Source organism: Mustela nivalis (genome assembly GCF_964662115.1).
Source record: "Mustela nivalis genome assembly, chromosome: 13".
Lineage (NCBI taxonomy): Eukaryota > Metazoa > Chordata > Mammalia > Carnivora > Mustelidae > Mustela > Mustela nivalis.
The window spans coordinates 83,183,048-83,211,019 of record NC_139032.1 but is presented as its reverse complement, the minus strand read 5'-3'; the positions used below and the strand labels follow the sequence as shown (position 1 = coordinate 83,211,019).

Here is a 27,972-nt window from a genome sequence, read left to right as displayed (position 1 = left end):
GTGACTTCAGTTGACTTCAGTTATCCAGAAAACCCCTCCCTCCCCAGCCAGATAAGTGACATGTTGTGTGATGGGCCCGTTTCCTGAAATGAAAGCGTCAGGTGGTGGTTCTCAACAGTGATTGCCCCATGGCCTCTCTGTGTCCTTCCCCAACCCCCAGGACCTATGTCTAGGAGGTAAATGGTCCAGGGACAGAAACTTCTTCCTTTTTCTTCCCTTTTCCCCAGTGTCTGGACCCATGGCTGGCATCTAGGGTGCACTCAGGAAATATGAGACGAGGGTATCACGCGGCAGAGGGGTGCAAAACAGAGCAACTGGGGCCCCGATCAACCAGCACAGTTCAGGACCCATTTGGGCGTGGAGGTGGGACGTCCCTGGCTGCGTGCAAAGGCCCAGCCTTCTAGACAAAACCCCATGCCCTCTGCCCTGCCCTATCCTGGCCTAGCTACCCACTTGGCCCAACCTGCGACCACGCTAGGCAACCACCTGGCCTTGGGGCAGTCTCAGCCCTGCCTCAACTTCCCCAGCTGTCCGCTGGGAGTATCAGCAGCCCCCAGCAGATGGGACATTCAGAGCAGCCAGCAGGGAAGGCGCACGGGCGGTGTGCAGCCGGCTCACCTGTTTGCCCTCCACCCCCTTCTTCCAGAGTAAAAAGATCAAGCCACAGCAGGAGAGCCACCTGGTCAAGTCATCCATGCCCCTGTCTCCACTCCAGCCCCACCTGACTCCACTCCCTCGTCTGGACCAGGCCGGCGGACCCCGGCGGACCAGGCCCCAGGGAGGTAGCCATCCAAGGGGAGAGAGGCCAGGCTGCAGGCCCGGTGGGGGAGCCGCCCATAAATCAGGCCCCACTCCCACCCAGTCACTAACAAGCGGGGCTGCCTAACCGCCTACATGGGGTCCCTGCCTCTGGGCTCCCACAGCGGCCTGGAACAGCCAGCTGGCCAAGGCCTCCAGAGTGCCTTGGCCTCCACCCCCACCGCGGCCCCCAGATAGATAGGGGTATTTTTTTTTTCTTTTAGGAGAAGAAAAAAAATCGACCTAAATGAAGAGAAACACCAACAAAGAAGGAGAGAGGCCTGCAGAGTCACGTGGGGGCAGAGACCAATTGGGCCTCCGGTGCCCCCCCCTCCCCGCCAGGGCGGGGAGGAGGAGGACGGACGGACAGGGCCAGCCTACTGTCCGCCCGCCGCCCGCCGTGGCGTGAAGGAGTTCCCGTGTGCCCACGGTCACCACTGCCCCACCTGGGCTGCCGGAGCCTTCCCTCGGACCCCTGGTGCCCACTGTCCACCCTCATCCGGCGTGAGAGCTGTCCTTCCGCTCCGTAAGTGAGGGCCTGGGCCCAGGCCTCTAATGGCCAGCCTCCCTCCCCAGTGCCTCCCTGCGGCCTGGGCCAGCCACTGCCTGCTCGGCTGGGTGACCGGTGCCCACGGCTCTGCGCAGGGAAGGGGCCAGAGATTACTCCCAACCTGCCCTCCCATCATCCTTCCCCCTCTTCTTCCCTGGGCTGCTGTTGGGAGGAGCTAGGCCTATGGGGACAGGCCCCATGGGGCTCTGCGGTGTCCCGCTGTCTACTAGCGGCCGAGTGCCCACAGGGCTGTGCTGGCCCAAGCCTAGCAGTCCGGGAATGTGCCCGTGGTCTCTGGGCCTGTCTTTGGGTCTCTGGGTCTCCCTGCCTGCGTATCTGTGTTGTCTCCGTGCATTTGTATGGATTTGTGTGTCTGTCTCCAACGTCCTTCTGTCAGTCTTTCTCTGTGGCTGGTGCAGATCAAGGTTTCCTTCCCCGGGTAGGTGGACGAGAGTGCAGTGGAGCCCGGGTCAAGCCCAGGGCTCCCAACCTAGGACAGTGTAGCCTCTGGAGAGAAACAGGGTAGAGAGAGGTGGAGGGAGAGGGGCCCAGCTCCACAGACCGCCTGGGTCCCCAGCCCAGACTTGTGCTTACATTGCCCAAGTTCCTCAGCAATGTCCAGGAGACCCCAGCCTCACCCTCAATGCCCGTCACTCCCCTACAGAGGTGGTGCCCGTCCTGATTTCCCTCTTCTGAGGCTCCTCCCGGAAAGAGAGCTGTTCAGAGGCACTAGTTCCCCACCTCCAGCTCCTGCAGATGCTCGTCTTTCGGGGGGGGGGGGTGTCTCATGGGGGGGCGTCTGCAGCTAAACTCAGACTCAGCTCTCTCTGTTCTCACCAAGTCTCATCTATGGCATGTCACAGAGACTGCAGGACCCCTTCTGTAGGGCCGGACTTTTCCATTTTACATGTGGAGAAACTGAGGCTCAGAGAAGCAAAGTGACCCGGCAGAGCTTGCACAGCAAGTCGGCTGCCTATTCCGTCCTTTCTTCTGCCGGTGAAAGATAGGAGGAATGGTCAGCCCCGGTTCTCCAGCCACAGCCGGCAGGACCAAGGTGCCAGCTCCAGCCCTGGCCGGGTGGCGGGGGAGGCTCCTGGGGCGGGGGAGGCTCCGGTCGGGGGCCCAGGGGAAGTTGGCCAGGGCCAAGGGCCAGAGTCTTCAGATCCGCGCGTTGCTGCGGGTGCCTAACTGTGGTCACCCCCACCCCCCTCCGGCCGCTTGAAGATCGCGGCTTTTTGGCCTTGCTGATCTCAATACACTTCTCCGCGGAGCGGCCGGGGGCAAGATGAGAGCAGGCCCCTTTCTCTGGTCTCAATTTTTTCTTCTGAAAAATGAGAGTGATCAGGTAGCATTTCCCTACCCAGAGCAATTGCTCAGTGTAGCCCAGCCGGGGGGACCCCTTTGTCCCGGGGATGCCGGTGGCTCCCTTCCTCCTCCCTCAGCCTGGAGAAAGGCTCAGAACGGAAAGGGGGCAGAGGTCCCTCTGTTCTCCTAGCTCCCGCGCCCTTGGTGGCTTCGGGTCCTCGCCAGTCCTCGGAGGATTCCCATTTCCGGCCCAGCAAAGTGAGGTCTCCGTTGGAGAAAGGGTTGGCCCCAGGTCTCCCAGCTGGGTACTACTACTGACCGCTTCACAGTGTTAAGGCATGAGTTTTGTCAACACCTCTTCGGTTCATCCGCACGCCCACTCTTAAGGAAGTCCAGTCATCATTACCACTTCGCAGATAAACAAACTGTCTCTCTCTCTCTCTCTCTCTGTGTGTGTGTGTGTGTGTGTGTGTGTGTGTGTGTAAATTTGCTTGTCTCCAGTGAGGAAATACGGCAGGGCCAGGACTCGAACCCGGTTTCTAGCCTTGAACCCGTGCCTTGGCCATGTACCCCCACGTTCGCCCTTACCCACTTCCACGCTGCAAAACGACCAGCGCCCCCAGCGTGGCCCTTGCCACGACTAAGCTGGATTAGCAAACAGGGGCTCGCCTCCTGGGTGGCTGGAGGCTTCCAGGCGCCCAGCACCTGCCCGGATTCCGAGGCTCCCGGACTGGGGATGGGGGACGGAGAGGGTAGGGTAAAGGCGCTAGCCAGGCTGGGTGGCGGGGGAGGGCGCGGGCCGGGCCTCCGCCCCCGGATACCGCACGCGCTGATATAGAGGGGCCGGCCCCTGGCCCGGGCGAGGCGGGTTAGCGCAGCGCGCATTGGAGGCGGAGGGGCCCGGGTCCCAGGTGCGCCTTGGTGCGGCCCTGGAGGCGGCGGGGGGTGGAGAGGCTGGGGGGTGGGGGGACTCCGAGGCCCCGCGCCCCCGCCTCCCCGCCCCCGGCCCGATCGGCCGTCATCGCGGGCAGGCGGCGCTGCGCCCGGGTGCGGCTCATCGCCGGCGGCGGCGCGGCCAGGAGGTGCGGGGCTCCGCGCGGGCGGGACGCGGGGCGCTGCTGCTCGCAGGAGCCGCCAGGTGGGCGCCGGGCGGGCCGCGGCCTCCGTCGCGCCCCTTCTCTCTTCCTGGGCCCCGGCTCTGCGCGCTTCCCTCCTTGGGACTTCGGCTCTCCGCCCGAGGTCGCTCCCCCGCCTCGGGCTCGGCTCCCCGGGGCCCCGGGGGTCTCCGCCCGAGGTTTCCGCGCCTCGCGCCCGGCCTGCGGCTCCACAGCCGGCGCCTCCGCTGCGCCCGCGCTCCGCCCGACGTCTCGGTCTCGGCGGCACAGGCTGCGCCTCCCGTTGCCGTCGCTGCCGCGGGCTTTGTCTCCCACTGCCCGGGGGTGGGGGGGGGGGCGGCTCGGCGCTTTCGGGCTCCCGGTCCCGGGCGCCGTCGTTCTCCGCCTCCCTCGGCGCGAGTCCCCGGCGGGGTCCGGCCCTGCGGGGCCGCGCCTCGGAGCTCGGGCGCACGGGTCCCGCCGCTTCCCGCGCGTCTCCCCGGCCCCGGCCCCCTGGCTGGGCGCCTCCGTCTCTGCAGGTTTTCCCCCGGTGTCTCTGTCCCCCTCTCCGCCTTCCTCCCTCCCGGGTTTCTCTCGCCTCTCCGTGTCTCGGGCTGTCTCTCGTCTACCGCTGTGTCTCTGGCTCCGCGTCTCCTTCTCAGGTTTTCTCCTGGGCCTCTGCCTCTCGGCGTCTCTGATCTCTCTCTCTCTCTCTCTCTCTCTCTCTCTCTCTCTCTCTCTCTCGTTCTCCACTTCCTTGTCTCTCTGTCTCGTCTCCCCCCGGGTTTTCTCTGCCCGGCATCCGTGTGTCTCTGTCAGCCTCGGATTTTCGTTGTCTCTGTCGCCCCAGGGCGCTCGCTCCGTTAGGCGGCGTCGGTCGGTGGCTCTCGCTCTCGCGCTGGCCGTCTCTCTGTCTCCCCCGGACTCTGTCTCTGTCTCCTTCGTCCCTGTCCGATCCGCAGAACACTCGAGGCCCCACTCCGGCCCGGCTCGCCGGTGTCTCCCCCGCGGCCGAGCCCATCTCGTTTTCTCAGAATCGGGGTTTTGTTCTCAGACGAACGAATCCAGACCCGAGCGCACCGAACCGAGGGTCCCGGAACGGGCGCGATGCAAACCCCGCCGGGGGAGCCCGCGGGCGGGGGCGGGGGGCGCGCGGAGCGGGAGCAGGAGCAGGAGCAGGGGACAGGGCCGGTGAGGGCCGAGGCGCGGGCCGCAGCGGCCGCATCCCAGGACGGGCTGCTCGGGGCGCTCGAATGGGCGGCCTCGCCCCGGGCGCGGTGACGGGGGGCAGCGGCGTGGGGGCGCCGACCCCGCGGGCCCCGGGTCTGCCGCGCCGCCACTCGCGTCCCGCCCGCGGTGACCCTCTCCTCCCTCCGCAGGCGGACGCCGCGGGCATGGACTATTCGTACGACGAGGACCTGGATGAGCTGTGCCCCGTGTGCGGGGACAAGGTGTCCGGCTACCACTACGGGCTGCTCACATGCGAGAGCTGCAAGGTGAGCGGGCGGCGGGCGGCGGGCGGCGGGCGGCGGGCGGCGGGCGGCGGGCTGGGCGCTCGGGGGCCGCGCCGGCGGGCGGCCGGAACGCGGGGACCGGCCCGGGGAGGGGGACACGGGGCCTGCTCGCCTCCCGCGCGGACTCCGCTCTCCCCTAGGGCTTCTTCAAGCGCACGGTGCAGAACAACAAGCACTACACGTGCACGGAGAGCCAGAGCTGCAAGATCGACAAGACGCAGCGCAAGCGCTGTCCCTTCTGCCGCTTCCAGAAGTGCCTGACGGTGGGGATGCGCCTGGAAGGTGGGCGCGCGGCGCGGCGGCTGGGACCGCCGACCTCTGACAGCCCGGCTGGGGGTGGGGGTGCGGGTGGTGGAAGGGGTGCGAGGAGGGCACCCGTGACCTTCTTAAAGTTTCTGGGGCCAGCCGTGGGCCCTGCACGTGGGGTGAGGCCGGCTCTCCGCGCGGAGGCGTAAGGAGTGGCTCTGTCTGGCGAGGGGATGCGTGCAGGCTCCGCGGGCTTGGGTGCAGAGGCATCCGCAAGGGAACCCCAGGGAGAGGACCGTCTCTCCAGCCTCTGAGAGGGTGTGCAGCTCCGGGCAGAGCCCGGCCGACCTCCTCCCTCTGCAAGGAGACCTAGGACACCCCCACTGACACCCAACAGCCACGGGAGCCAGGGTGTTTAATACCTTAACCAGATAGAGTTCAAGTCCCAGGGCCACCACGCACAGGATGGTTGATCCTGGGCAACTTCCTTAACCTCTCTGAGCTGCAGATTCCCCATCTGAAAAGTGGACCTAACAGTAGTTAGGTCCTTCTTGAGTCAGTGTGAGGGAATTGTTAGGGTGAGGGAATTGAAAGGCTAGTATAGAGCAACTGCTATTATTATTATTATTATTATCATTATTTATATTATTATCTGTCCATCATTACAGCCTTCATTCATCCAGCCCACCCAAATGTGTGTCCGTCCAAAAGTTCGCTCAGGTCGATCACTTAGTGGGTGAAAGTCCTTCTACCGTGTTCTTGGGAGGACCCTGAGAGGATGAGGGAAGGGGAACCACGGGTCCCAGAGGACCCAGGCCCATCCCTCCCACCCCCTCCATCCACAGGGGAGGGAAAACCTCAAACTTTCTGAGGGTGGACAGTCCTAGGCGTCCGCCCTGCTGGCCCCAGTCGGGCTGTGTGCCGAGCAGGCAGCTGTTGGCTCAAGTTTTCAAACAATGGAGAAGGTCCCTAGTGGCTCTGGGAGCCACTGACCACAAGTCCTGCCACCTAGAGGAAGGACTCCCAGATGAGAGGGGAATGTCCCCATATCGCCAGCTCTGGGTCCTCCGGGCCAGGGGAGCTAGCTGTGTGCAAGGAGCAGCAACACTCCGGATGCAGCAGAGGGAGCAGAGCCCGGGCTCTTCACCCCTGCGGCAGGAAGATGGGCTGAATGGACCTCCAAGACACTTCCCTCCTGGGCACCACCCTCTCCCTCCTGCTCTGTCCCTTTTCCAAGAACTCAGGGTGGGGTCCTGTCTGAGCAAGGCCTGGGGCCACACTCCAGCTGCAGAGATGCACCTGTTGGGTCCGGCTGGTGACACATTCTTGGCCAGGTGGTGGGACATCTGGTGAGCCAGGGAGGTCCCTTCTTCCAGCTGGGAACCCTGGCCAGCCCTAAACTCAGCGTCATATCTGAAGGCACTGGGGGAAGCCCAAATCACTTTGCAGTAGGGGCTCGACAGAGTGGGCAGTTGGTCAAAAAGCAAGCAGCTGGACCCTGGGCACTGGAGGGAGGTTGTGAGGAAGGCTGACCGGGGCCTGCTTCCTGCAGCCATCTCCCTGCTCGGCCTTGTACTAGGCACCTGAACCCATTGCTGAGTCCCCAGAAACTCTCAGCCGGGGTCACATGGCGTGATACCCCTCAGCAGGATGACAGCGCACAAGAGGTGGGACATCTGGGGCAAGGACAGTGGAGTGTGCCTAGATGAATCCAGGAACACTTCTGGAGGTGGTGACCCTAGGGCTAGATGTTTGGCAGAATGAGAGAAGGCAAGGGTTGGAGGCAGAAAGAATATGGGGGCGGGGGAGCGGTGGAGGAAGAAGGACACGTGCCAAGCCAGAGGAGCCGAGAGAGAACGCGGTGGGGAAAGAACATGGGGTCTTGGAAAGGGTGATCCGGGAGGGCAAACAGGGCCTCGAATGCCAGGCTAAGGAGATGGACTTCCTCTGTGGGCAGTGGGAGCCACGGAAGGTACTGAGCGGGGGAAGTGACGCAGTTTGGGAAAGATCTGTGACTGTGGCCTTATGGTAGGTGGCTCGGAGGGGCTGAGACCAACGCTCTCCTTCTGCCCGCAGCTGTGCGTGCTGACCGAATGCGGGGTGGCCGGAACAAGTTTGGGCCCATGTACAAACGAGACCGTGCCCTGAAGCAGCAGAAGAAGGCACAGATTCGAGCCAATGGCTTCAAGCTGGAAACAGGCCCCCCGATGGGGGTGCCTCCCCCACCCCCTCCGCCGCCGGACTACATGCTGCCCCCTAGCCTGCACGCACCTGAGCCCAAGGGCCTGGCCTCTGGTCCACCTGCTGGGCCACTGGGCGACTTTGGGGCTCCAGCACTGCCCATGGCCATGCCCGGTGCCCACGGGCCACTGGCCGGCTACCTCTATCCCACCTTCCCTGGCCGTGCCATCAAGTCTGAGTACCCAGAGCCCTATGCCAGTCCCCCGCAACCGGGGCCACCCTATGGCTACCCAGAGCCCTTCTCCGGCGGGCCTGGTGTGCCCGAGCTCATCCTACAGCTGCTGCAGCTGGAGCCAGAAGAAGACCAGGTGCGGGCCCGCATTGTGGGCTGCCTGCAGGAACCGGCCAAAGGCCGCCCTGACCAGCCCGCACCCTTCAGCCTTCTGTGCAGGATGGCTGACCAGACGTTCATCTCCATCGTGGACTGGGCACGCAGGTGCATGGTCTTCAAGGAGCTGGAGGTGAGTCCCTCCTCCCGCCTGGCTGGCCACTGGGTCTGGGGTGTCCTCCTGGCGCCCGAGCCTCTGTCCCAGTCAACCTCTGGATGGAGCTGTCCTGCCCACTGGCTTCAGGCAACATCTGGGCACAGGGAGGTTTCTCTGGGGACACTGAGGAGTGTCTCTGGCCCATCGCAGCCTTCCCTGCTCTTCACCCCCTCTCCCTCACCCCTCCTGCTCTCTTTCTTTCTCTGTGTCTTGAATCTCTATTTGTCACAGACTCTGCTGCTTTATCTCTGCCTCTGTCTCTTTCTCTTATCCCTCTCTCCCTGATGTGCTGTCTCTCTGCATCTCTGTTTCTCTGGGCCTCTAGGTCTCTGTTCCGTTCTCTTCTGGTCAGGGTCTCTGTAGGCATTTATCTCTCTTCCTCTGAGACCCCGAGCTCCCCCAAAGGACTACCTGCGTCCTTTGGAAGCTGTCTCTGGCTGCCCCAGCCCAGTGTCGAGAAGAGGACACAAGGGATCCGGTCCTCCCGTTTGGAGAGGCCGCCAATCCCTGCCAGCCTCAAATATGATAGGTGGGGGTCTTCGTGTCTCAGAGTGTGGAATGCTTGTGGACGTGCTCCTTCCCAGCTAAGGTGAAAGTTCCTGCTGTCCCTGCGTCTCTTGTTCATGATGGCTGGTCTCGAGGGTCTGTGTGTGCAGTGGGGGCTAGGTGGGGCTTGTGAGTCCTGTCACCGATCTTCCCAAAGGAGCCCGTCTACCTCTTGCCCAAGTCTTCCCTTCCCCTGGATTAAAGTACCTGCGGCGAAAGTAAGCAAGAAAGCAGCGGGGAAAACTGAGGCCAGATAGGGAAGAGGTTCCCAGTCCTTCTGCCTGGTGGTTTAAAGGACCCAAGGCCTGGGAGCTGCCCCTCTGGGGACCTGGCTCCCTGCAAACAGGGTGCTCCGCCAACCTCTGAGGCCGCTCAAGCCCAGGCAAGGCCCTTCTCGCTGGCCGGCGCACAGACCATCTTTAGTCCGGGCTGATTGGTGTGCGGTTTTCCCCGGCCGGCCTCCCTGGCTGTTCCCGGGCTGGGTGTGAACAGCAAGGCCCGCTGCCCTCCCTGCTGGGGCCACCGCAGCCTTGAGCAGCATTGTCAATGCTGACGCCTGGGCTTCCTCCAGGGGCATGTGGCCGGATGGGCCGGGGGCACTGCCTGCCTGGGCTGGCCACGGGCGGGATAAAATAGGAGGTTGGGCCTGTAAGCCCTTGAGGCATCATGGGGTTGGGGGCCTGGAATTGGTGGTGATGATTCCTGCTTCCACAGTGGAGGAGCTGGGGATGTGCCCTCCATCTGCCGCAGGGTGGGACTTCTCACCCTTGTCCCCACTCTAGGCCAACCTCATGGATGGGACAAGAGGCGGGACCTTGAGCAATCCTATCTGCCTTTCACTCCTGGCTGGGGATGAGGATCTCAGGACCCTTGGGTTGGTTGCCAGCTTCCACTCCAGACTTCCCATGAGCCCCCTGTGCAGAGGGAAGGAGGAGCAGAGCATTCCTGGCTTTCCAGAACCCTGGATCCAGGGGCAGGGCACTTCCTCTGGCCGCCTTCCTAGTCTCTTGGGGTTTTTCACGCAGGATGGGAAGGGCTTTTGTCCCAGCTTGGCTGAGTGTTTTTTCCTGCTTCTGGCTTCTCTGTGGTCCAAACCTTCCTGCTTCCCCTTCCCAGAATCTCTGAATGGAGCCCAGGAATATGAACCATGGTCACCATCTTCTGTAAAGGAACCTTGCAGATAAGTACCAGCCCAGCCCATAGTCAGCCACGTGGAACTTCTTTCCTACTGGTCCAGCGAGGCTGGCTGGTGTCTGTTTGCAAAGCCAGAGGTGGGGAAGCAGAAAAGTGGAGTGGGGCTGAATGACCCTGTTCTCCCTCTTGGGTGACCATTCACCCCACCACCACCTCCAGCAGAATACATCTTAGGAGACAGAGTGGGGAGCTCTCGAGCTCTGAGAGTGGGGCACTGGGGCTGGGCAGTGGGCACCTTGAAATGAACTGGACCCAGGAGGCAGCCAGGCTTTTGCAGGAGACAGACAGGCATGCAGACACCATCCAGGGCTCTGGGAGCGATGGAAGGGGGGTAGTGGGGCCCAGCAGCAGGGCAAAAGGCTCTATCTAAGGAAATCAGGGTTTTCTTTGATCTCTGCCTTTCCAGAAAGCAGTCTGAGAAGGTTAAGGACATCCCAGGAAAGGAGAACAGCATAGGGAAAGACCTAGAAATGTGAAAAGGTGTCCTATGTCAGGGAGTTTCAGGTGGTCCTCTGTGTCCCGAGAGGTTGGCAGGGTCAGAAGCAGAGCTTGGACCAGGAGCCAGGGCTGGCAGAGGCCCCACATCCTGGGACAGGGACGGGTCCTATCATGGAGGCTGAGTTCTCCCCAGAGGCCACCCAGCCCCCGGTGATGCTGATGACATCTCGCTGCCTAGGGGAGGGCCTGGGGTCCTTGCTGAGCTGCCAGGGATGCCAGGAGCCTGGACGCCCCCTCGGGGTTCTCCTCCTCCATCTCCTCCCCCAGCTTAGACGTCCCCCTGCCTCAGTTCTTCATCGCACGCAGTCGAGGTGTGTGGTCGCTGACCGTGGCAGAGGAGTTCATCACAAAGACCAGGATCAGAGCAGCCCGTGTTCAAGTCCCAGCTCCATCGGCTCTGCTGCCTAACCCCGGGCGTGACAGTGGGCGAGGCACTGCTCCTCGGCCCGCGGTTTCCTCAGCTATACAATAAGGGAAGTTGAAAAACTTCTGCTTCGTAGGGCTGTTGCAAGGATTTAGTGGCCAGGACAGGTCCGCGGTCCCGCACAGGGCCCAGCACGCAGAAGAGTTTGGTAGGTTGCAGTGGTGGCTACCGTCCTTCCGGTCCCCTCTGCTGCCGCCCCCGTAACCTGCACTTGCAGGAGGTGCTCAGGCCTGGCCGGGAGGAATGCGAAAGCATAGGCTTTACCCACGCTCCCCTGGGCACTATGTCCCGGGAGCAGTCTCGGGCCAGGCCACCTTGCCCTGGGCTTAGAAAGCCACTGTGTGGCAGCAAGGTGGCAGAAACACCCGTCCCTGCTGCTCTGCTCGGTGGAGGGCCATGTGTCCGCCCAAGCCGTTAGCTTCTGGGGACGGTTCCCAGGAAGGGCAGGACGGCCCATAGGAGTCAGGGAGGAGGAGGTGAGCCCCGAGAGGGCCTAATGACCCATTTTGACATCACTTCACCCTCAACATCCAACTGCGAGGCCCCCGATCGGCAAGAGAACGGCTCAGATTGATGGTTTCATTTAAACAGCAGTAACTCTGTCACTCCCGGCCTGACAAACGAGGGCCAGGCGACCGCTCCGCGGGGACCGCGCCCCGGCCGGCCTGCGGCATGTCAGTCACCGGAGAGTTACGGAGCCCGTTGGCCTTCGGCTGCCAGACGGATCAGACCCCAGGGGGCTCCGGGGGGGGGGGGGGAACCCTGCTGGGAGGGAGGTCAGCTCGGCACCCATAAATACCCCTTCTCCAGGGCAGGCTGCGAAGCATCAAGGCTCCGGGAGGATTTATGGCAGACCGGCGGGAGGGGTGGGCGGCTGGGAGGCTGAGCAGACAGGCCAGGCCGGCGAGGGACCCCAGGGCCAGGCCGCCGGCAAATGTCCTTGTTCCCTGGGTGCCAGGGAGGTCCGAGGGCAGAGGAGGAACCTTTGCTTAGGAAGAAAGCGAAGCAAGGTGAAAACCAGCCTCTTTGGTTAAGTGAGGCTCTTAGCCACCTGCTTTCCTATGGAGAGGGGCCCGCAGCGAGGGCCTTCTGGTTTTCTTTGAAATAAAAAGAGGTGTGTGTGTGTGCGCACGCGCGCGTGCGTGTGTACACGTCTGCGTGCTCATCTGTGTGTGGGCGGTGTCTGAGAGTTTGGTATGTGTCCATCTGTCCACCTAGAGGAGAAGCAAGTGACGAGTCCGTTGGCCAGGGGTAGATGGGCACGTCAGCGGGGGCAGGATCTGCAGGAGAGCCCGCCACGGGGCCACAGAGCCCTTCGCAACAAAGGCCCCTGGGCTCACACGTCTTCTCTAACCAAAAGAGGGAGCATTTGTTTTTCCAGTTCCTCAGAACAGAAAATCAGGGCAGAGGAGGATATGGCGCTGAGTGGGGACTCGAAGAGAGGGACAGGACGCCGCAGCTCAGCCAATATGGCATCTGGCCGCCCTGCCACCCCTATCAGCCCCGTGGGCAGGGCTGCCCCCACTCCTGGGGTCTGAGGTCTGGGTACAGAGTCTGCTCCCAGGGCTTGGCCAGCCGGGTCACTGTGACCCCTCTCGCTTTCTGCCCGAAGCTCAGCCTGCTTATCTCCTAATTCTCCCCTTTATCTCTCTCTCTTCCACCCCCCCACCCCCCTGGTCCTTTAAGCCAGGCCCAAGGGCCGCAGTGAGGGGTGAGCCGAGCCCAGCCCCGCACGTCCTCCCTCTCTCTCTGCCTCCATCTGGGTGGCCCAGGGTAGGCCACTGACTCCTAGCCGGCGCCTTCCATGCGGACCTCGGGACTTCCTGGGGCCCTCGAGCAGCCCGGCCCAATTAGGGGCCTCCGGTTACCTTAGGCAAGCCTCTGTTTCCTCATCTGTAACATGGGCAGAATGTTGACAGGAGGGGTGAGGAGGCCGGGCCGGCATGCTGAGAGTGGGCCCGGCCACAGGCGCTCCCCGAGCCTTGCCTTCCTCAGAAACCGGTGGGGAGGCCTCCTGCCTGTGGGTCTCTGGGGATTGGCCACTTCCTGAGGAGAGATAGGAGACATGTCTCTGTGATTCACCCTTGCCCGGGTCTTCCTCTCTCCTGGCGCCTTCAATCCAGGGCTCCTTGCGGCTGAGCCTAGGGCCCCAGCCGCGCTTCTTGCTCTGACCATAGCTGGGCTCTCGGAAGCACTTTCTGCTAGGAGGGGAGGGGAGAGGTGTGCAGGTTCTTGACACAGAGACGAGGTGAGCAAGGGAAGATAGGGGGCTGGTGACTCAGAGCAGGACAGAGACAGGCCCTCCCTCTTGTTCTCAGCCACGGCGGGCCGTGGAAAGGTGGGCGGGCGAGGCCCGAAGGAAGCCTGAGCAGCTGCTCACTGGTTCGTTCGCTGTGCACTTGTTCTCTGCCTCCATCGGCCTGAGGATGGGCCCCAGGCTGCCCCCGGGGGGAGGGGGGCACCGAGGGGAGGAGGGGGCTTCAATCCCCAAGAAGAGAGAGCTGGTCACTGGGTGTTGCTAGTTCCCCTCAGGCCAGAGGCTGCCTGGATCCCTCAGGAGCACATTCGTGTTCATCAGTTGCTCACCGGCCCCTCCTCCGGGAGCCCAGCGATGAGCTGGACACCAGCCCTGCCTTCCCAGACCTTCCCAGACCCCGCAGGTGTTGGGGGAGGCAGAGGCGTGAACTGGAGTCCTCCGATGTGGCAGGTGCCACAGCCAGAGGACGGTGAGGGCACCACGGGAGGAGAGCTTCGTGGGGGAGGGAACGAGTGAGCCGCAAACTCCTGGGTGGCCGGCCTGGGTCCTCTTCCATCCCAGGCAGTTCGGAGCGCGGATCTGGAACCAGACGGGGCAGTGTGACCTTGGGCAAGTTACTTGACTCCTTGGGGTGTCTTCTCTCCTTAGACTGGGGTTAGGGACTGTCCCAGCCTCCCAGGGGCATGGATACGTAGCACGGAGACTAGTAGCTGTTAGAGTTGGCTCTCGTCACGGGGCAGGGCCCAGGAAGGTGCCCAGGAAGTACCAGCTGGGCAGATGGTGGCGGGCGAGCGAGCCGCGGGGGCTGGGAGGGACTGGCGTCTGTAGCGTGTCTCCCCAGGGTGACCTGCGGGCCCCTGTGCCCCAGGCACTTCGGAGCACCCAGGAGAGCGTGGTGTCTGTCACTGTAGAGGGTTGTGGACTGAGAAGGCCAGCCATGGCTCTGGTCTTGCTCTACGTCTTTGTGATCCCAGGATAGTCCCTCGCCTTCTCTGGGCAGCAGATTGTCATCTGAACAATAGAAGTTTTGGCCAGAGGATGCCTGAGGGCCCTTCAGGCTCTGGCATCCCACAGTCCTGAGTCCCGCTCACCATGGTCATGAGTGTCCACTCTTGTGGTGCTAGAATGTCTTGATCCTCTGGGGCGGAAGGACACCCCCCACCGGGTGCCGTACTTTGCCCACTTCACAGGTGAGAGACTCGAGGCTCAGAAGGCTATAGAACTTGCTTAAGGTCATACTCCTTGTAGGAGCAGAGCTGGGGCCTGCAGCCAGGCCCGTCGGAGTTCTGAGCACCTCCAGTGGCTTTTTTTTTTTTTTTTTTTTGCTTGATCCCTGCTACCCTTTGATGAAGCAGGCAGATAAGCAAAAAGGGCACAGAGAGGGGAAGCAGCTTGCCCAGGTCACATGTCCAGGTGAGCCTCTGCATCGTGGGCTGGGAGAGGCAGGGGTGGGAGGAAGGTCCCCGGCTGAACCCGGCTGGACCCCAGCCCCACACGTGCCTCTTCCCTGCAGGTGGCCGACCAGATGACGCTGCTGCAGAACTGCTGGAGCGAGCTGCTGGTATTCGACCACATCTACCGCCAGATCCAACACGGCAAGGAGGGCAGCATCCTGCTGGTCACCGGGCAGGAGGTGACCAGACCCTACTGTGTCCTGTGCCATGCCCTGAAGGATGCTTCCAGAATTCTGAGCCCAGAAGAGGTCCTAGGCCTCTCCAGGGCTGGCTCTGGGCACCCCCAATGTCAGCCCTTTCCCCAAGTTCATGCCCCCACCTCCCTCTGACCAGCCCTGGCCTTGACCTCGACAGGTTCCAGCCCCGAGGAAGCAGCTCAGGGATGTGGGGAGGGTCAGGGAGGCTCTTGGTGGAGGTGAAAGTGGCCCTGGGTCTTGAAAGAACACATAGGGGTTGGTCAGGTTGTAAAGGGTGGTGGGGGCCAGTCCTACTCCCGTCACAGCAGAGGGGACAGCATGGACAAAGGCACCCAGGGGGATGGTTAGAACCTCTGAGTTACCAGAGGCTGCCCGTATGTGGGTGCTAGTAGGTGGGTTTGGGGGACCAGGAGCCCTGTGAGGCAAGCGGTAGGGCTGGGGGCAGGCCCTAAATCCTGGGTGGATGAGGAATGGGTGAAGGAGTTAGGGACCCCCACCCTGCCCTGAGCAGGGAATTACGGGCCCTAGCATAGGAGCTGGGACCTCCTGAGATCAAGCAGGGAGCAACAGGAGAGTTATAAGTGAGGAAGGGCTCATCTAGGTTGTATTTGAGGGGGAGAGATGGGGGGTAGGGAAGTCGAGGCCCTTGAGTAATGCTGGGGACCCTGGCGGGGGCAGTTCAAGGAGGAAGGCCCCTCCTGGGCAGGAGGAGGTATGGGAGAGTTGGAGGGAAGGAGGGAGAGAAAGAAGAGAGGCTGATGCCGGGGTCTAGGCTGGTGGGGGGAGCATTGCTCCCAAGGGGGAGTTTGGAGGCTGAGGCCCCGCTCCCCATCCTGTGTCTCCAACCCTGGACGGACGTTTGTCCTCATGCTCTATTCTCACCCTGGGCCTCCAGGGCCAGGGCATGCTGGTCGCGAGGGTGTGGCTTGGAGGTCCCCAGGAGTGCGGGACAGGGAGAGTCTGAGGTGTGAGCGTGTTTGTTGGCCGGTGTCAACTCACAGGCGGTGGTCTTTGAGGCCGTATCTCCACACACCTAAGCCTGTGGTTGTTGAGATCTGCCTGTCACCACGTGTGGGAACTCATACACCGGTGCGTGTCCGTCCCCTTACCTTGTGAGGTGACCCTACAACCGCCTGCGTGTATGTGTGTGCGTTCACTTCCTGAAATGGCCGGGCCGCCCTGCAAGTGTGCCCAGGAGTGTGTGTGAAGGAGAGCTGAGTTGTGACCACGTCCCGAGTCTGAGCGGCCGCGGGTAGGCGTGGGGGCCCGGGCAGTCCCGCGGCCAACGGGGATCTGGGTGGACCAGACCCCACCCTGTCCCCGCACCCAGCGCGTGTCTGCCGCGGACAGCACACGAAACACAAAAGCTGCTCGTGCCACGGGGTCGGCGGCAGCTCTCCGAGCGTGAGGGACCCCAGGGTTGGCTCTGCGGCCGTGGGGCCCTCAGCTCGCCCCGCAGTGAGGAGCCCTGGGGAGGCGGGGCCGCGCGGTGGGGCTGGAGGGTCTCTGGGGCGCGGGGAGCGGCCCCCACCCCCTCAGCTCCAGGGACGGGGCCACCCTCCCCAGCCTCCTTCCGGGCCTCCCCTCCCGTGCCAGCCGCGCCCCCCGCCCGCTGCCCCGGGTCCCCCGACCCTGACCCTGCTCTCCGCCCGCGCAGGTGGAGCTGAGCACGGTGGCCGCCCAGGCGGGGTCCCTGCTGCACAGCCTGGTCCTGCGGGCGCAGGAGCTGGTCCTGCAGCTGCACGCGCTGCAGCTCGACCGCCAGGAGTTCGTCTGCCTCAAATTCCTCATCCTCTTCAGCCTCGGTGAGTGCGCCTGCCCACCTGCGGCGGCGGCGGGAGGGCGGCCTGAGGTGGGGAGGGGGCGAGGTTGGAGGCCCCGCCCCCCCTGCCCAGCTCCGTGAGGCTCCGCCCCCGAGGGGGCTTCCGCGGCGCGCGGGGACCCCTCCCGTGGTGAGTCAGGGCCTGAGGGACCTGGCCCCGGGCCCGGCTCTTCAAATGGAGGTTGATTCCTCCCTGGGCCTCAGTTTCTCTGTTTGGAAGTAGGGCCGACCAAGACCCGGTCTAAGATTGGCCCTCTGTGGGGAAGGACTCCGGAGAATTCGGTAAATTCCTGGCTGGAAGCACCAGAGAAGTGCCCAGGTCGCCTCCAGAAAAAGGCCTGTGTGAGCTGGGGAGGCTCTGTTCCTTGGCTCCTATCCTGGGGTCCCTGTTCTCCAGGTTCCCTGCTCTGGGGAGGGGGGTGGCCCAGATTCCGACTCTGGGCTCCCCACTCATTCATTCGCTCCTGTATTCGTTCTATAAATGTGCTGAGCATGGGCACTCTGCAAGGCACCGGGGACACAGGGTGTCTCCCTGTCCCTATTGTCACCAAGCCAGCCCTATCGGTGGAGAGACCATAATCATAATCCAGTTAGTAAGCTACGGACAGGAGTGAATGATCAGTGAGATGTACAGCCTGGAGGACCGTGATAGGGCTGAGGAGGAAAGTAAAGCAGGGAAGTGGCAGAGGGTGAGCCCAGCCCAGCAGCCCCCAGCCCTGAGTCAGGCGGGGGTCCCCTGAGTCAGGCGGGGGTGTGGGGGGGTGTCTCCGTCTCATCACCTCCTGACCTGCCCAGCCAGTGCCGCTCCAGCCTCCACCCTGCTCGGGCTCTCTCCAGTCTGGCCTCCTGTCCTCCCTCCCCTAGCAAGCCATCCGTGCCTTCCCTGGGTTCAGCATGGCTGTGAACACGGGCGTGTCCTTGCTCTCAGGTGGCTCCCAGTCCAGTAGAGGCCTCCGGCTCGTGCTGCCCCGGGCAGGGACAGAGATGGGGAACTCGGAGTGGGGAACAAGGGCTCTGCCGAGAAGGCTTCCTGGAAGAGGGACATCTGAGCAGGGCCTTAGAAGATGAGTAGGAGTTTGCCGGAGGGGTCAGTCTTTTAGCAGAGGTGTAGGTGGGATGGAAGGTCAGAATGGAGGGGCATGACTGCCTCGGCGTCAGGATTCAGATGTCATCTTTGTGGTAATTGACATCCTAGCCCGGGTCAGGCAAGGGAGCGCCTGCCCGAGACTGGGGAGAGCCGGGCGTGTTGGGCGGGTATTAAGGGAATGTTGATTATGGTTCCTGGGCCATTCTCTTCTTCCTACTACTGCACTAGTTGGAGGGTTTCCGTGCAAGGCTACAGGGCTTGGTAGGGGACAACCGTGGTGCTGGCTGGGGACAGAATCGTGGGCAGCCAATTAGGAGCTGTGGCCTGGAGCCCGTGGAAGGGCCTCTGGGGCCCGGGCCACGCTGTCTTCAGCTGGGGGAAGCCCTCTCTTCCCTCCAGTGAGACCCGCCTCCCAGCCGTGTCTCTGTGAGCTGCCAGGCATGGTGGCGTGTGGTTGGGGGTGTGGAGACTCTGGGAGGCATGTGCGTGTTTGTGCCTTTGCAGTTGTATCACTGTTTTCACATATGAGCGAACTATGACCTTTCGTGGGCTGGTGGCTTTTTCCATGTCCAGTCGTAGAAAGAATCTGTATGTAATTGGGGAGTGACGGGAGATTTGGAGACAGGAAGGATGTGGAGTGCACATAGAATTGAAGTGCGGGGTCTGTGGCGGTCGGGCTGCTTGCTTGCTTGCTTTTTTTTTTTTTTAAAGATTTTATTTATTTATCTGACAGACAGAGATCACAAGTAGGCAGAGAGGAAGGGAAGCAGGCTCCCCTCTGAGCAGAGAGCCCGATGTGGGACTTGATCCCGGGAACTCGAGATCATGACCTGAGCCGAAGGCAGAGGCTTTAACCCACTGAGCCACCCAGGTGCGGTCGGGCTGCTTTCTTGACCTGACACTAATCAGGAGGCCTCCAGGGAGGTCCAGAGGTGGGGTGGGTGGAAGGTGGGCTGCCAGCCACTAGCCTTCTTGGCCAGGCCTCCCTGTCAGTTGCTGCCCCACTTTGGCTTTCTAGACCCCTAGAGCCCAAGGCACACCCCTGTAGCCCCTGCCCCTCTCCCAATAAAGCCTCGGGGGCTGGGACTACCAGGCCCAGTGCAGCTCTGGCCTCAGCCACGTGATAAATCCAGGACTTCTCCTTGTATGGGAGGTGGGGGGGGCGGGGATAAGGCTAGCAGAGCCCAGCCCAGCCCTCTTCCCAGGGTCCGGGTGAGTGGCCGAACTCCGAAGCCAGAGTGCTGGCCCCTCCTTCTCGCTAGTCTTTCTCTTGCTTGCCAGAGTGGGGCCTAAGAGACAGGGACACTCTCCAGGGCTTGGCTGGCATAGGCTGGAGGGGCTGGATACAGGAGCGAGCGAGAGAGAGAGAGAGAGAGAGAGAGAGTGTGTGTGTGTGTGTGTGTGTGTGTTCACACACGTGAGGCACAGTGGAACAGTGCTTAGGAATGGGAACCAGGGACGGACCTCCTGGATTCTAAATCTGCTCTCTCTCTCTGGCTGTGTGCCCTTGAGCAAGCCACTCTCCTCTCTGAGCCTCTATTTCCCCATCTGTAAGAGGACCATCCTGATAATCCTTAACTGCTAGGAGGATTTCATGAGGGAATTCCCCCGAGGTGCTCCGCATTGCTTGGGTGCTTGGAAAGTGCGTTGGTGGTGATTTTCCTCCTAACCATCATTACCACCAGTGAGCAAAGGAAGAAACGAATGAATGAAGTGAATGAATGACCAAGTCAGTCTCCATCTTCATTGCATGCTGTCTGGCACAGTGCCCTATCACAGGGATGCAGGTCTGGCTGAGGTGGGTAGGGGAACGCCCAGCCCAGCAGGTCAGAATCCGTAATGAGGCTGAATCTGGGAGGGGAGGAGGAGGAGAAGGAGGAGGCCCAGGTGCCTGCACCTGCCTGAGCTCCTGGGAGAGCAGTAAGAGAGGAGGCCAGCTGAGCTACGAGGCTATCGGCGGATAAGTTCCAGGTTCCAGGAGGAGCCTGAGCAGGCCAGTGTGATCAGGGTTGGGCCAGAAAGAAGAAACCACCCCACACTTAAGATATCAAGGAAGACTTCTTGGAGGAGGGACCTCTGAGATGGGCCTTGCAGTATGAGTAGGAGTGTTCTAGGTGAAGCAAAGCAAGCGGCCGCAAAGGCGTGTGCAAAGAGATGGGGAATCCAGGAGGTCTGCTGTGGTGCAGGGCAGGGAACGGGTGGAGAGGAGGCTGGGGAGGCAGGCAGGGACTGAGCTGTGCAAGGCTTTGAATGTCAGGCCAAGGACCTTGACCCTTCCCTTGGGAAGGCTTTTCAGCTGGAGTAACATGATCGCATTTGCATTTTAGCAAGGTCCTTCCAGCTGCTGCAGGGAAGAAGGTTGGCAGTTGGCAGCCCAGAGCCCTGCAAGAGGCTAGACCTGGGGCTGGAGTGAAGTGGACAAGTTTGGGGAAGACGAGAGGGAAGATCTGCCCAGAGTTTGGAAGGTGGAGGGGGGGTGGCTCTCCCATGATCCCAGGCCCCAGGAGTTAAGTCCCTAAGAGACCTGGAGCCCAGAGAGGGATGGCCACTTGCTCTTAGACCGCCACCTGGCATGCTGGACATCACCCTTGGGGCAGTGCCTCCCTGGGCTGGGCAGCCCTGTCCCTTGTGACGACTGTCCCCCAACCCCCCCTCCCCATCGCCTGCAGCCCCCTCGCGCCTCCTTCCTGCCTGTCTCCGCAGAAGGGTGCCATTTGGCGTCTAAATAGCCTTCTCCCTGCAGGCGTGGAGGCAGGTAAGGAGGTTTAATTAAAATTAGTGCCTCTCTCCTGGCAATCGCGGTGTTTATGAAGATGGGCCCGGCTGGCATTGTTCCGCAGAGGACTTAATCGAAGCTTAATGGATTGACCTAACATTCGATTTCCTGACTCCCATTGAGACGGCCGCCGCAGCATTCCCTTAAGCGTTTGCAATTTACCCACTGCTCCGCGCCAACAAAAGGCGGCCTGAATAGCAGCCCCACTCGAGGGGCCATTGTGCGCGGGGGCGCCTGCCTGAGTCACCGCTATTGGGACAACATTCTTTATGCCTCGCTGGAATGAAAAGATTATTCAAATATTCAATTAAACCGTGAAAAGGGGGCTTTTCTGAGAACCTGGGGGCCCCCAGCTCCGCAGCGCTAGCAGGCTGCTCTCCGAGGGGGTGGTGCCATCTCCCAGCCCCCTCCCGCCTCCCATCTCCAGGACTGCTGGGGCTAAGCAGGCTGGGGGTGGGGGGGACACGGCAGGCTTTTCTCCCCTGGGCCCATCTCCAACCTGCGGTGTCCCGGGGCCCCGAGGTGGGCACACAGATCAGGCCCGGTTCCCATTTTGCAGGTGACAAACAGCTCAGGGGAAGGGCCTTGCCCAAGGTCACCCAGTTGGTGATAGAGCTGGGATTTGAACCCCTGACATACTAAGGGGGCACCTCCAGGTCTGTGCGACTCCTGCTCCCCCCTGTCTACTGGAAGAAGGGCGTGGCGTTCAGTGGGATGTTGGCTGTCACACCCATTATTCCACAGAATCTTCAGGACAGTCCCTTAGAGGGGGGTGCCGGGAGGTGGGAGAGGGGACACGACTTGACAGTGGTCTCCTCCAGGGTGAGGAGGAAGAGGAGTCTGGAGTCCACAGTAGCCTGGGAAACCTAGGATCCCAGGGGTGTGGGCCCTTGGACAGGACTCCTAGATGGGACAAAATGTAAAGTTTTCATGTCCCATCGCTCAGGAACTGATGTCCAAGCCTGATGCTGCCTGTGCTTACCTACCAGCCTTTGGAGCCAGGAGACCTGGCTTTGCGTCCAGACTCTGGCATCTACTCGGTGTCCCAGGAGCACCCCACGCCTGGGGGAAGCCCTTTTCTGCCTGCCTGGGTGTCTTTGGGGATTAACTGAGCTAGAGCACGACACCCTGCGGGTGCCCGGGAACCTGGGTGCGCCTACGCTGCAGGGTGGTCACGGGCTTAACTGGTGATGGCTTCCTTTCCCCAGCCCGGTAGCCCACCGCATGGGTGCGGTGGGGGTCTCCAGGCTGCAGAGAGCTGAGAGGTCCAGAGAACTGTTAAGAGTGGGGGCTGTCCCTGTCTGCACCATCCCCTGCGCTCCACCCCATTGTCCCTCGCTGGTGCGGTGCTGCGGGGCTGTGGGGAACAGTAAATCCTGGTAAAGCCGAGGCTCTGGTCCTCCCAGCCCCCTCCCACTCCTGCCTCTACTGCAGCACCCCAGCCCATCCTCCTCCACCCCCAGCTGTTTCCTCTGGGCCCCCTTACTGCTGTGTGGCCTTGAGCTGGTCCCTACCCTTCTCTGGACCCTCAGCCTCCTATTGCGTATGGTCAGAAGGCGGTATCAGGAGAATTGGCCAGCCTGGGCTAGGGGTCAGGGGTGGGGGGGGGAGGGAGCCGTGAGGAGAGGTGGGGGTGGGGGGTGAAGGTAGACAGGACTCTGTGGGATGAAAACAGGTTGGGACAGGGACGGGCCAGTAGCCACCTCTTGTGCGTAGGAGGCCGGCTTCAGAGAGGGTGGGGGCTTCCCATGACCTTTGAGTGTGTCTGGAGTAGTCCAGGCTAAGGAGCAGGGCTGCAATGCACAGGTGAACACGTTGTTCACTGCACAAAGGCCCCTAGGCAAGGGATGAATAGGGGCTGATATCCTGCTTGTGAGCCCCTTGCCATACTGTCCCTGTGGACAAGGGGAAACTTCTTTCTAATTGGCACCATGGTGCCTTATGGGCTCATGGTGATCATGGGGAGGCAAGGGAAAAAGTGACCCTGGCTCACTGCAGGGAGGTGAGGCAGCCAGGGGTGGGGGTGGAGGATGGAGGACGGGGGGTGGGGGGGGTGGGGGGGGGCAGATCCTGCCATACGCCTTAGGCCCAGCTCAGGTTTCCCTAAATCCAACTTTGGACAACACAAGCCTCGGCAGGCGTACCGGGGGCGGCTGGGGATCAGGGTTGCCAGGAGCATCGAGCCCTCCTGGCGCAGTGGGTGTTAAGCGGGATTAGAAGGGCCAAGGGCTGCACATGCTGGGCTCCAGACTCCCCCGCAGCCACGGAGCTGATGGGGATGGGGGCAGAAGGGAAATGGACGGATGACCACTGCCTGAACCCCTGGAGGCCGACTCACAGGCCAGGCTGGGCCGGATTTGGGGCTGGGGGACAGATCCCGTAGATTCCTGCTGAACCTCAGTCTCCAGGCCAGGCACCAGCTGGGGGTGCGGCCCAGGAGCTGAGAGACACCCACCAAGCCGTGATGAGGACTTGAGTGACAAACTGACCCTCTCTGGGTGCTCCCCGGGGCCCAGGTACCTGCGCAAGGTGGGCGTGCCCCGTTCCCAGAGGAAGGAGGCCTTGCAGGCCAGGAGGGGACAGGGCACAATGCCACGGCTCCTAACTGGTGGGACTGGGTCTTGAACCCCAATCGCCTCTCTCCAAAGACATTTATTTTTCGTGTCTTCACTGCACCCCTCCTGGGCGTGCAGGAGGCACTGGTCACACTCCTCTGTCCCTGGCACAAGCGATCACCCGTCCACGGAGAGCGGCCAGCCCTTGCCTCTCCCACAGGCAGCCACGCCTTCATGTTTAACTTGGATTCCTTGTCTGTCCCTGTTCTTACATAATGTGCAGGCTTCTGTGCAAGCATTTTTAATTTATGTAGATGGCTTTGCCATGTAGATTGAACTCTGGACCTTCCTTTTCTGTTTTTTTTTCCACGTAGCTCTATGTTTTTAAAGATCTGCCCGTATGCTCTGTGCTATGTCTGCTCTGTTGCTTGTGTCTCCCATGCGGGACTCCCCGGGGTGCCCCCCCCATAAATGCAGTTGCGTGAGAATCCACATCCCCCCACGGCCCCATGAGAGAATCTCCTTGTGGTACTGGAGGCTCTTGATCGGTAGACAAGAGGAGTGCTTGTCGCTGTCTAGAATTGGACCTGTCCACTGATGGCAACGGGGGGTGGTGGTGGTGGATGATGCAACAGGATGGTTTTTTGTTCTGTTTGTTTGAAGTAGTTTCCACGCGTGGCGTGGAGCCTTATGTGGGGCTTGAACTCATGACCCTGAGATCAAGACCTGAGCCGAGATCAAGAGTCAGACGAGACGCTTAACCAACTGCCCCATCCAGGCGCCCCATGATGGCTCTGACTGTCGGGCTGGGGTTGGTGTTGATCATGGTGGGGTGAGAGTAGGGGTTACAGTAGCGACATAACTTGTGTTCAAGTATGTCACCACCTACGTGTTCTTACGTGTCCAACACTGTTCTCCAAGCACTTCCCACCGAGCATGTCCCTGAATTCTCCCGACAGTCCTGTGAAGTAGGTACTGTTGTCACCTGTCACATGCACAGGGAGACAGCTGGTGAGGTGGGGATGGTTTTGGAGACGATGGAGGTGTTCATCCTGACCAGTGGGAGGGTGATGGTGGCCGTCATGATGGTGGCAGGTGATCGTGGTTGGGGGAGTGACGGTGGCAGTGGCCATGTTTGGGATAACTGCAGAGAGGGCAGTGTTGGTGACAGCTGCTGTGGTGGTGACAGGAACGGCTGTGGTGATTGGGGGGATGGTGGCGGCGGTGGCCACATTTGGGAGGGATGCGGGGCTGTCAATACTGGCGATGGGTGCTGGGGGCTGTGCTCCTCCACGGCTGCGGTGGCGGTGTGGTGGCCACGGGAGGCCTGGTCGCGTCTCTGACAGTAGTGGCGCCCGTGTCTTTGGTGCTTCTAGGGGGTGTTGGCGTTGGCGTTGCCAGTGACGGCGGCTGATGCGATGGGCTGCTGATGGTGACGGAGCCCCTCCCTTTGCAGATGTGAAGTTCCTGAATAACCACAGCCTGGTGAAGGACGCTCAGGAGAAGGCCAACGCCGCCTTGCTCGATTACACCCTGTGCCACTACCCGCACTGCGGGGACAAGTTCCAGCAGCTGCTGCTGTGCCTGGTGGAGGTGCGGGCGCTGAGCATGCAGGCCAAGGAGTACCTGTACCACAAGCACCTGGGCAACGAGATGCCGCGTAACAACCTGCTCATCGAGATGCTGCAGGCCAAGCAGACCTGAGCCTGGGCTGGGCGGGGCCGGGGCGGGGCCGGGCAGGTGGGCGGGGCCGCAGCCGCAGCCGCCCCCCCCCAAGGCCCTCCAGGGGACTGAGTTTTTTCTGCCGGCCCAAGAGCCCCACCCTGCACGCCCCTGCCCCTGCACTCTCGGCAGCCCCATGTTTGGGAAGGTGGGTGAGGGGGGACGGGGTCTGGTGGAGGTAGGGTGGCCCCCGCTCGGAGGGCCCCCCGGAGAAGGCGGCTGCTAACCACCCTCTCACCCTCCCCTTGCTCCCCTGTCTGTCCTGGAGTCTGGACGCAGAGATCCGGGGAGGAGGCTCGGGATTCCCTGGTGGGCCTCCATGTCCCTTGGGTCCCAAGTTGTCCCTTTCTCCTCTCCGGGAAACAGAAGCAGAGGGACGTTGAGGGGGCACCAAATGGAGGAGAAGAGAGGGTCTCCAGAACTCCCTCCCAGAGACCGGGAGGGCAGCCCTCTGTTCTGTCAACAGGGGTCACTGAGTTGGCGAAGTTGGTCAGGCACTGTGGGGCCTAGAGGACACTAGGGGGCGGGTTAGGACCAAGCCTCCCCAGCCCTTCCACCCCGTCTGACTCGTGCAGGGGAGAACTGTGACGTGCTATCTGAAAAGAATTTCTCCGCAGTCCGCTCTCTCTGTCCCTCTCCCACTGAAGGAGAAGTTTCTATTCCTCTCTCGCCAGGGAGCTAGAACATTCTAGCCCCACCCAGAGTTGGCCAGCCCAGGCTGGTATGTGTCTGCAAAGGCTGTAGTCAAGAGGTTTGTGGGTTTGGGGGTTTCGTTTTTTAATGTAGTAATCTAGATACTCTTGGAAAGGTGGGTATGTAGTGGGGGGCGGGGCAGGGAACGGATTTGAGGACCGAGGCGGGGACTTGAGGATCACCCCCAAGTACAGCCTATGGTTTCTCTCCAAACACCCTGTGCCAAGGACCCCATGGGTAGTGCTGGACCATTGTTTTGGTCCGGAGAGGAGCTGTTGCTTGCCCCTCCTTCGATGAGCAGCAGGATGGCCTGTCGGGTCTCAGAGTCTGTGTGTATGGGAATACGGGTGAACTTGAGGAGGGTGTATGGGTCTCCAGATAGGGGACACTGCTGATACGCCCCTTCCGCATTGGCCCCGTCCCATTGGATCCCTTGCTGCAAACCTTTGAAGCTGGGTCTCCGCTCCCTGGCCGCCTCCTGCCCTGTGTCCTGAAGGACACTCTCCAGGGCCAGGCGCTAGGGGAGGCCTTGGCTCTCCTTGGTCCCCGGGCTGGGTGTCCGCCCTCTTTCCTGCTTCCATGTCGCCATTGCAGCTTGTGCTGAGCCTGCCCAGTTAGAGGTAACTGGGCATCCACGCCCCCCTTGCCTCCCACCGCCCTGTCTCTGTCCCCGCCCCTGCCCACTGAAACATGTGCCCCTGCCAAGGCCAGAGACCCACAGCCCCAAAATGAGAAGTGCCCTTAAGAATCTCCCCAGCCCTTGCAGCCCTGGAATAAATTTTGCAATTAGTTTCCAGCTCCCTTTGCCTGTTTACATTCTGGGGCCAAAGCAGAGCCTCCAAGGTGGGTTTCGGTGGTCTGGGGCAGGGCAGTGCTCTGACTGGCATGGGCATGATGGTCAGATAAGCTTTGGTTCAAAACACCAGGCACCGTTGGGGAGCCTATGGGCCCCATGTCATTCCTGGGATCTTGCCATACCCAGGAGATCTGGGAGAGGCTTGGGTCTTCCTGGGCCTCGGCCAGAGTTCTAGACCGGCCGTGCATCTCAACCGACATCTTGGGAAGAAGGGAACAGTCATTTCATGAGCACCTACTGTGTGCCGTCCCCTCATCTCTCTGTCCCTGCGGTGGCCCAGTCAGGCAGGGGCTATGATCCAGGAGAGGGACTAGGCAGGTGCCCCTCAGTCAGGAATCTGCAGGGACAGATTCAAACCTGGGTCCCTCTGACTTCAGAGCACCGGACATTTCCTCTCAGTCCCTCTGGTGGCCCTGGGCCTGGGACTTCTTCCTGGCTCTCTTGCCTCGCCCACCGCTAGGAGGCAGCAGTGAGCATGGCTGATTTCTGAGACCAGCTGCCTCTTCTGAGATGGCCTTCAGGACTTCACACGCTTTGTCTCATTTTGTTGTCCATATGCTCTTCAAAGCCACTTCGGTAGGTGGCAGCTCCGGATTACAGATGAGGAAACCGAGGTCCGGGGGTGGGGGGCGGGTGAAGTGGCCTGTCCAAGATCACACACCAAGAAGGGGCAGAGCCATCACGGCCACCTTCATCATCCCGACCTGACAAGTTCACCCTGGGGCCACTCACGGTCTACTTCAGGCCTCTGTGCCGATTAGAAAAAAGACACCCCCTCTAGGGAGAAGTATCCCTAGGCACACAGCTTGGCAGTGGCTTTCATGCAAAGAAAGTGTGTCCCTTTTCCGCCTGGCATCTTCAGAAGGGAAGCAGATGCTCTGGTTCCCGCCTCTGGGGAGCATCCAGTCCCACGCGAGGCCACTTTCTGTCATTTTGTGATCCTGTGTGACCCACCACTAAGAGCCAGCAAAGGGGAGGAATTCTTCCTCTGGGGCGCCAGGAAGTCTTCTCGGGGGAGGTGTCATCCAAACTGGGTTTTGAGGGATGTTCAGGGGTTTGCCAGCTAAGACAAAAGTTGGGGGCAGCATGGGCAGGTGTCTGGGGACCTAAGCTAAGCTTCAGAAGTCTCGACAGCCTCCATCCCCGGAATGAAATACCCAGACCCCTGTCTCTGCATGATGGGCACCCCCCCCACCAGGGTAGATTTTGTCCCTGTAGACAGCCCAGGTGGTGCCCAGAGTAGAAACGACACAAAAGGCTATGGGGAGCTACTTGGGCCTGGCTGGGTCCCGGGGCTTCTTGTGCAGCCCTGCCCCGCCTCCACGCACGTGCACCTCCATCAGGGAGGCTGCTCTGATGCCCCCGGCTGTGCCACATCCTCCACATCCTCCGGCAGCATCTGGGCCAGCCGGAGGTCAGCAGGACAGGGTACGCAGTCCCTGGGCCCCTCCTTCGCCTGGTTTCCACCTCAGGGACCACCTGGTGCCAGGCCCTAACACTGCTCACCTTGGGCCAGAAACCAGCTCTACCTAAGAAGCGACCCGGACTCACAGAAGAATCAGAATCTTGCCGCTGGCCACGGAATTAGTGGCGGCAGGACCTGGACCTGTAGCCAGAGTGTGAGCTGCGGTCTCCCCGAAGCATGGCCCGTCACACCT

The 27,972-nt window shown here is 61.6% G+C and overlaps 1 protein-coding gene across 3 annotated transcripts; it reads left to right on the top strand.

The window, feature by feature from the left end:
* Window positions 1–1,092: 1,092 nt before the first annotated feature.
* Window positions 1,093–26,242, top strand: NR5A1 (nuclear receptor subfamily 5 group A member 1). Of its 3 annotated transcripts, none has more exons than XM_082695021.1 (7): window positions 1,093–1,324; window positions 5,127–5,243; window positions 5,402–5,543; window positions 7,584–8,209; window positions 14,666–14,785; window positions 16,461–16,608; window positions 24,500–26,242. In XM_082695021.1, exons 2-7 carry the CDS (start codon window positions 5,142–5,144, stop codon window positions 24,745–24,747), a joined length of 1,386 nt encoding a protein of 461 aa, XP_082551147.1. In that variant the 5' UTR covers window positions 1,093–1,324; window positions 5,127–5,141; the 3' UTR covers window positions 24,748–26,242. The 3 variants fall into 3 exon arrangements, with proteins under 3 accessions (XP_082551147.1, XP_082551148.1, XP_082551149.1); XM_082695022.1 differs by lacking the exon at window positions 1,093–1,324 and adding an exon at window positions 3,531–3,564; XM_082695023.1 differs by lacking the exon at window positions 1,093–1,324 and adding an exon at window positions 3,725–3,791.
* The last annotated feature ends 1,730 nt before the right edge of the window (window positions 26,243–27,972 follow it).